Genomic DNA, 9133 nt, shown 5'->3' on the forward strand with positions numbered 1-9133 from the left:
CAACAAACTATGGCAAGTCCTTAAAGAGATGGGAGTACGAGACCACCTCACATGTCTCTTGAGAAACCTGTATAAGGGTCAAGAAGCAACAGTTAGAACCGTATATGGAACAACTGACTGGTTTAGCATAGAAAAAGGAGTACGACAAGGATGTATATTGTCACCCTGCTTATTTAATTTATATGCAGAGTACATCATGCGAAATGCCAGCCTGGATTATTCAGAAACTGGAATTAAGATTGCTGGGGAAAACATCAACAACCTCGGATATACAGACAATACCACTCTAATGGCAGAAAGTGAAGAGGACCTTAAGAGCCTCTTGCTCAGGGTAAAAGAGGAGAGCGCAAAAGTGGGCTTGAAGCTCAACATCAAAAAAACTAAGATCATGGCATCCGGCCCCATCACTCCTTGGCAAATAGAAGGAGAAGTTGTGGAAGCAGTGACAGACTTCACGTTCCTGGGATCCAAAATAACTGCAGATGGTGATTGCAGCCATGAAATTAAAGACGCCTGCTCTTTGGGAGGACAGCGATGGCAAACCTAGACAGCATAATAAAAAGTAAAGATCATCACCCTGCCAACAAAAGTCCGTATGGTCAAAGCAATGGTGTTCCCAGTAGTCATGTATGGCTGTGAGAGTTGGACTGTAAGGAAGGCCGAGCGCCAAAGAATAGATGATTTTGAACTATGGTGCTAGAGAAGACTCTTGAGAGTCCCCTGGACTGCAAGAAGATCAAATCAGTCAATCCTAAAAGAAATCAACCCTGACTGTTCCCTGGAAGGCCAGATAATGAAACTGAAGCTCAAATACTTTGGCCACCAAATGAGAAGGGAGCACTCACTGGAGAAGACCCTGATGCTGGGAAAGATTGAAGATCAAAGAAGACGGGGACGGCAAAAGATGAGATGGTTAGACAGTGTCATAGATGCAATGAACATGAAATTGACCAAACTTCAGAGGACAGTGGAAGACAGGAAGGCCTGGCGTGATCTGGTCCATGGGGCCGCGAAGAGTTGGACTCGACTGTTCGATTGAACAACAACAATCCATCTTGCATAACTTTGGGGTTGCCATCTTTATTCTTCTGTTGCAATCTGGTGACCACTTGAGATGGAATAGTCTTGAATTTTCCCTTTTTAGGTCTTTTTCTTAATCCAGTAGAACCTGATGCGCCTTGTTCTTGGGTTTCTTCTTCGTCCGTCTCCTTTGCCTCTTCCTCTTGAATCCCTAAATTCTTTCCATATGTCTTGAGAAAATCTTCTATTTTAAAAATTGAATTTATTCTATGTCTTTTGCCATCATAGGTAAAAAGTATACCTTCAGGAAGTAGCCATCTATAAGAGACCCCATTTTCCCTTAAAAGACTTGCCAGGCATGTATAGTCTTTTCTTTTTTTCTCTCACCCTCCATGGCACTTCTTTTAGTATTCTAATTTCTTTTTCTTCTATTTGGAGGGGTGTTTCATTTGAAATTTTCAAGATCTTATCTCTCATTGATCTCTTATAAAATTTGACGTGGATTTCTCTTGGTAGTTTATTTTTTCTCACATATGCAGAGTTCATTCTGAAGGCCATCTCAATCCCATCTTATGTTTCTGCTACTGTTTCTGTTTTCATGTAGTCTGCTAAAATTTGTGCCATATCTGATTTACTATCTTCACCTTTCTTTTCTGGAAAGTTCTGGAATATTAAAATATAGGCCGGTTTTTCAATCTCCAGCTTTATTATTTTATCTTCCATAGAGTAGAAAAGATTTTGGTTCCTGCCTTTCTCTGATAGGATGATGGGAATCACCCAAGATGTCCTCCTTTCCTCAGAGTAGAAGGACCCCTCACAGTAAGTGCCAAGGGTCGTTTTGGAACACTTTGTGTGAAAGACACTATCTAAACTTAGATAAATCTGACTCATACATTGAACTATCCAAATTTGCTTGGAACACCCCATCTCATCAGTGGTTCTTGATCAATAAAAGTGGGTGCTACTGACTCATTGGCTTTTTATCTAACTGTAATGTGAACATGGAGTGAGAGGAGCATGTTGGAGGAGGGAAGCAGTGTGTTCCTTGGAGACGCATTTTGTACAGAGGACCTGCACTACAGTAGCCTCTTAAAATGGTTCGGCACAGGAATTCTCCAAAACAAAAACCATTTAGATATTTATGAAAGTAGGATCCAGACCACTGGTGTATAGGGTATGAACTTTCACGAGTCACTGCTAATTTCTTCAGAGTATCTGGATTGAGGCATCTGGATTGGGGCAGTTTACTGTAATGCCCTTTACATGGGACTGCCCCTGTCACAAATCCGGAAGCTGCAGCTGATGCCAAATGCCACGGCCAGGCTGTTGATGAGACTCTCAATTCGGGAGCACATCCAGCCTGTGCTAAAGGCACTGCACTGGCTGCCTATAGCATACCGGATTCACTCTAAGGTGCTGGTTCTCACCTTTAAAGTCCTATATGGCCAGGGTCTGACATACCTGTGGGATCGTCTTTCCCCATATATGCCACGGAGAGCACTGTGATCAGGGACCCAGAACTGACTGGCTCTCCCGAATATCAAGGAGGCCAGGTTGATGACAACCAGGGCCAGGGCCTTTTCGGTGGCGGCTCCACTCTGAAGATCAGGGCCCTGCGGGACCTTTTACAGTTCCTTAGGGCCTGCAAAATGGAGGTCTTTCACCAGGCCTTTGGAGCCGCCACCACCACTACTACCAGCACAGTTACCGGCCCTACTATTAATAACATTTGGCAACCATGGTGGAAGCCCTGATCCATTGGCCCCTGTGACGACTGCCCGACCTAGCCTCTCCTAACTGAAGCAGACCAATAGAACTAAAGTAAAAACTGCAGAATTGCTAGCACTTTAATTTTATGTCTGATTTTAACTATGTTTTATATTATTGTATTTATCTACTAGGAATTGTATTAAGTAATGAACTGTTTTTTATGTACTATTAGAACTTTTATTCTGTTGTGAGCCGCCTTGAGCCGGCCTAGGCCAGGAGGGCGGGATAAAAATCAATAAAATAAATAAAACAAATAAATTAAACAAACAATTTTTGATACCATCTATCATGGTAACTTTCTGGACTGCCTATCAGGATTGAAACTGGAAGGCACTGTTTTGCAGTGGTTTCAGTCTCACCTCCAAGGTACGTTTCAGAGCATGTTGTGGGGGGGGGGACTACTGCTTGGCCCCTTGGCTTCTGGCCTGTTGGGTCCCACAAGGTTCTATTTTGTCCCTTGTGATTTTTAACATCTATATAAAGCCACTGGAAGAGGTCATCTGAAGATTTGGGCTGAGCTGCCACCAATCTCTGGATGGCAGTCTGTGTCTCATGCTTCCTGCAGATGCTAGGAAGGCTGTGTGAATTGCAAACAGGTGTCTGCAGGCAGTTTTGGGACAGATGAGGGCTAACTTGCTGAAACTTAATCCTGATCAACTGGAGCTGCTACTGATGGAGAGGAGGTCTGACCCAGGAACGGGGATATCTCCTGTTCTGGATGAGGTCGCACTCCCCCTTAAGGAGAAGATTTGAAGCTTGGAGGTGTTGATGGACCCAGGCCTCCTGTTGGATAAACAAGTAGCAGGTGGTGGCCAGGGGCACCTTTCTGGAGCTTTAACTGGTGAGCTAACTGTGACCCTTCCTGGTAGTACATAGGTTGTATTGCTGCAGTTTGTTCTACATCCTGCCCTTGAAGATTGTCCAGAACTTACAGCACATACAGGATGCTGCAGCCAGAACAATGACTGGAGTGGATCATAGGGATTATATCACTCCAGTTTAGGTCCATCTACATTGGCTCCCAATTTGCTTCCAGGTTCAGCTTAAGCTGCTAGTATTGACCTTTAAAGCGCTATATGGCTTTGGGCAAGTATACCCTAACCCAGGGGTCATTTCGTAGAAAAAGAGCTAGGGGAACTCATTAGCATAACTCATTAGCATATGCCACACCCCCTGACATCAGGGGCCCGGCGGTGGACCTGCAAGTCCAGCGGGAGTGCGAGGAAGCCTCGCCAAGGTCCTCCCTGGCCCCAGGCAGGCAGGGGTGGGGAGAGGCGGGGGGGGAAGCAACTTATCCTCCCTCTTCTCCTGCTTCCTCCTGGCTGAATAAGGGCTGTGTTCCCCCGCGTTCCCCCCCGAAATGACCTCTGTCCTAGCCCATATGAATCTACCCAACCACATCGGTCATCTTCGAAGGTCCTGCTTCAGATGTCACCCCACCTGAGGCTAGAGAGATGACAAACCAAAACGCTAGAACTCCCTTCCCAGGGAGATTTGTCTGTCTCCCTCTAATGTTGTTTTCCACCAGTGGGTGAAGACTTTTTTGTTTTGTTTTATGGTCCTTTGCAAACTCTTATTAGCCCTCCCTCGTTTGTCTGTTTTACGTGTTTATATTTTTATGCATATATATTATGTTTTATCTAACTGTTTCAACATCTGAAATGTTTTAATGCTTTGTTTTTAAAGTTTTAATGTTTGTCATGTTGGGGCCCTTAAATTACATGGAAAGGTGGCATAGAAATCTTTTTTTTAAATAATGTCAACTGAGAGCAGGTTGCAGAGCCTGAGATGTCGCATTTGGTGCCTTGCATTATCTGGAAAGTCTTGGTTTATAGTAAACCCTTCTGTCATTATCAGTATCTTTTAATTTGGCATGATCTAGTGCTTGAAAGGTCATATGCATGGCTCTTGAGTGAGCATATGCTACATCCTGGGTGACAACCTGAGCTATATGTGTCATAGGCAGCAAGGATTTGATAAGAGGACCCTTGTCCCCATGGCATAGGGTGAGGTATCCACATTTTGACTTGGCTCTCCTGTGCTATGCTGCTGCCTACTGTCTGGCTTAATAGGATACGAGAGGAAAGCCACACTGGCACGGAGGCTATAGGTCATGCTAAATTGGCAGCATCTAATAATTTGAACATGATTTGTGGTACACTTTCCAAAAAGGTTGACCATAACTGTACTACAGAGACTTTTAGCCTGTTTGAGTAATACACACTATTTTCTCCTGACTGAGGAGCAAACTGCAGAATTTTTTTCTGCTGTTGTGTGCAGTTTAGGTAATTTTAAAAAACAGTTTGGTTTAGGGGTGGGGGTTTTTTCTGTTGCAAAAAGGTACAATGACAAAACTTCCTGAGAGAGGCTATTTTAACAATTTTTCTTCTTTTTACACTACAACTTAAATCTGCTCATACAAACTTATTTGTTGTTTGCTTTAGTCCCTGCAATCTTTTGCTGATCTTCCTTGTTACTATGTGAAAAAAATGTGAAATGGATTAACTTTTCTGACACTTATTTCCTTTCTATACAGATAATCTGATCAAAGCCATCCTGTCAGTAACCAAAGATTACCGTCTTACTCCAGCCCTTGACAGGTGAGTGGATACTTGTGGGAGGCTGTGGTAGTTGCTAGGCAAGGCTAGCCTACCTACATACTCTTTGTGATTGCTCTGAAATACAGGTAGCAATGGTGCTCCTTTTCCAGTCCATGTTGTTGTTCAGTCGCACAGTCGAGTCCGGCTCTTTGCGACCCGATGGATCACGCCAGGGCTTCCTGTCTTCCGCCGTCCTCTGATGTTTGCTCAATTTCATGTTCATTTCATCTATGACACTGTCTAACCATCTCATCCTTTGCCGTCCCCGTCTTCTTTGACCTTCAATCTTTCCCAGCATCAGGGTCTTCTCCAGTGAGTGCTCCCTTCTCATTTGGTGGCCAAAGTATTTGAGCTTCAGTTTCATTATCTGGCCTTCCAGGGAACAGTCAGAGTTGATTTCTTTTAGGATTGACTGATTTGATCTTCTTGTAGTCCAGGGGACTCTCAAGAGTCTTCTCCAGCACCATAGTTCAAAAGAATCTTTTCTTCGGTGCTCGGCCTTCCTTATAGTCCAACTCCCACAGCCATACATGACTACTGGGAATACCATTGCTTTGACCATGCAGACTTTTGTTGGCAGGGTAATGTCTCTACCTTTTATCATGCTGTTTAGGTTCGCCATCGCTTTCCTCCCAAGGAGCAGGTGTCTTTTAATTTAATGGCTGCTGTCACAGTCTGCGGTGATCTGGGATCCTAGGAACGTGAAGTCTGTCACTACTTCCACGACTTTCCCTTCTATTTGCCAAGGAGTGATGGGGCCGGATGCCATGATCTTAGTTTTTTTGATGTTGAGCTTCAAGCCCACTTTTGCGCTCTCCTCTTTTACCCTGAGCAAGAGGCTCTTTAGGTCCTCTTCACTTTCTGCCATTAGAGTGGTATCGTCTGCATATCTGAGGTGGTTGATCTTTTCCCCAGCAATCTTAATTCCGGTTTGTGATTCATCCAGGCCAGCATTTAGCATGATGTACTCTGCATATATATTAAATAAGCAAGGTGACAATATACATCCTTGTCGTACTCCTTTTCCTATGCTAAACCAATCAGTTGTTCCATATCCGCTTCTAACTGTCGCTTCTGGACCCTTATACAGGTTTCTCAAGAGACATGTGAGGTGGTCTGGTACTCCCATCTCTTTAAGGACCTGCCATAGTTTGTTGTGCTCCACACAGTCAAAGGCTTTAGCATAGTCAATGAAGCAGAAGTAGATATTTTTCTGGTACTCTCTTGCTTTCTCCATAATCCAGCGAATGTTGGCAATTTGATCTGTAGTTCCTCTACCTCTTCAAAATCCAGCTTGTACTTCTGGCTGTTCCAGTCTATAGTAGCTATGAAATAGTTTTTGGCAATTTCAGAGGTTTTTATTTTGTGGTGATATTACAATCTGCTCAATTGCTTGCTTTTCAAAATAAGTGACTGATTATCTTTCACCAAATGCATTTACTCATCACTCCCCCCCCCCAAAGTGTGTTGGTAAGACAACAACATTTTCCATTGTTATTCTGGCAAAATAAATTTCAGTTTGTTTTGACATCTAGATCTCACTGACAGCCTGTCTCCTAAACATAGAGGTTTTTAAAATAGCTTTGGGCAGTAGAGTTGATGACAAAATTGATATGGGTAATTGTTCCAGACCCTAGTAGAATTGAGCTGATGATGAACATATTGCATGTAATATACATAGTTATACCTATGTATACATGGTTATGTGCATTTACAGCTATTTCTTCTCTTAATAAATTGGTTCCCATTTTGTGATTTTGGGCAGGTCTTGAAATGCACAGAGGTTCTTACTGTCCCATGATTTTTTATTTGCTTCCATCTCTTTCACTAAGCCCTCTACTTTTTCCAAGTTTACTGCCAGCTTGCTTATGAGCATCAAATTTTATAGCTAATATAATGGACTTTAAGTGCTTCACTCAAAAGAATCCAAAATCTGAATTCAGACAACATGGAAATAATTTTCTTTCATGGCAAAATATGGGGATATTTAGCAGAAATGGGGCTAACAGAAGAGGCAGATGTAAGAGGCTAAAGAAATGTATATGGAAGTGAAGAATCAGCAATGCAATCCTAAGCAGTGTCTCACCCTGCTAAGTCAATTAAAGTCAATGAGTTTAGAAGAATTCTACAGGATTGGGAGGATTTGGTCAGTGTACAGGGAAATTTAAAGAACAGAGTAGTTTCTCCCCAGCCACTGGAATCTGGCAGTTTAACTGTTGTGTTAGTTTTTCCCAGATGTGTGATTTAGGTAAGTCACTGTCATTCAGTTTCCATTTTCCTCATCTCACGATAAGAATAATGATCCATTTTTACAGGCTGACTTTTTGAATTAGTAGAAGTGTCATTGAAATTATCTGACTATACTACAATCTCTGGTTGAAACAGGATGCCTTTTTCTTGTTCTTGGTCCAAAATTTCAATCAGCGTCTTCTTATCTGTCCAGGAGTATTTCCAAGCGACAGCTTTATGCCGCTTTACCTTATTTACAGGCAGCTTACTATTAAGTTGTATTCTCAGAACTGGCTGGAATACTTCTTTATTAAGCCACCTTACATGGTTTTTTCCACACCTCCTGCTATTCATAGTATTCCAAGGTATTCCCACTCTCCCATTCTGATTACTGTTGGAGCAACTTAATAAAGGTACAAATTGCCCAGTATTTGGAATGTCATTTCCAAAACGATTCCTTCTGTAAGATTGGTTCAAATATTGGAACAGTGAGTGGACAGAAGTGAGGGGAAGGTGGATTTAAGGGAATGGCTCATGTTTTATATAGACAACTTTTTCTCATCCTGGCTTTTCTTCCAGCCTCTGTAATCAATTACCAAGTGAAACTCTGGAGGCTGCACTTTTATTTTGAGTTAGCTCTGTAACTGAATCTCTCTTTTTCTGTCTAGTTATATGAGAGAGATCCATGTAGTACCCATTTAAAAATAAAATTATTTAGAATGTCTTGTTGGAAATTATGGTTATTTTACTGTGCTATTAGAATGTCAACAATGTATCAGTATTTCTGATTTCTACTCAAGCCTATTTGGGAGATTTGTACACTGTTCCAGTCTGGTGGTAACATCTAACTAAGTCTCCTGTTGAAAAGTTCTCCGTATAGTAATTAATGTTTCTCTTGTATGTATCAGAACTCATAGGAATTCTGGTTTTCTATTATTCAAGCTCCTGATCTAACTGGGAATACAGGCAGAAAAATATTACTCAGTATATATTTGACTCTTCAGATTAATTGAAAGAGTGCAAATGTAGATTTATAGAATTGACAGCTATTTTGGAAGAGTCTATATAGCAGGGGTGGCGAACACGCGGCTCTCGAGCCGCATGCGGCTCCCGGCCAAAATGCATGCGGCTCCGGGGCCTTCCTCGGCTTCTCCCCAGCCTCGGTGTGGCGGCGAAAGAAGAAAGGACTCGCAAGGGGGCTTCTTCCCCCCCCTTCCTCCCCTCGTTTCTTTCTTTCCTTCAAGGTGGGGGGGGAGTCTATGGAGGGGGAGAAGCGACCGGGCCCGGAAAGGGGGGCGGCGTGTGTGCTGCGTCGTCGTCAGTCGCTCCCCATTCGCACGCGCGCCCTCCCCCGTGCCATGAATGGCTCTTTTTTCCTATTAAGAAACAAGGCGCGCGCCGGGGAGGCTCTGGGCCACTGGCTGGCGCCGAGGAAGGAGCCCGGGCAAGAGCGAGCCGAGCTCCCTGCCAGCGATATCCACGCCCGAGCCGAGCTGGGCGAGAGAGGAGGGGGC

The 9133-nt window shown here is 43.3% G+C and overlaps 1 protein-coding gene across 1 annotated transcript in view; it reads left to right on the plus strand.

Annotated features, from left to right (window-relative positions):
* ST3GAL3 (ST3 beta-galactoside alpha-2,3-sialyltransferase 3) overlaps positions 1 to 9133 on the plus strand; it is a 360651-nt gene that overhangs the window by 243066 nt on the left and 108452 nt on the right. The window contains exon 8 of the mRNA XM_015422952.1: positions 5327 to 5390. Coding sequence (XP_015278438.1) covers positions 5327 to 5390 — 64 coding nt within the window. The remainder of the gene's footprint in view (positions 1 to 5326; positions 5391 to 9133) is intronic.

Source organism: Gekko japonicus, unplaced genomic scaffold (assembly GCF_001447785.1).
Source record: "Gekko japonicus isolate JY-2015 unplaced genomic scaffold, Gekko_japonicus_V1.1 scaffold117, whole genome shotgun sequence".
In the NCBI taxonomy this organism is placed as follows: domain Eukaryota; kingdom Metazoa; phylum Chordata; class Lepidosauria; order Squamata; family Gekkonidae; genus Gekko; species Gekko japonicus.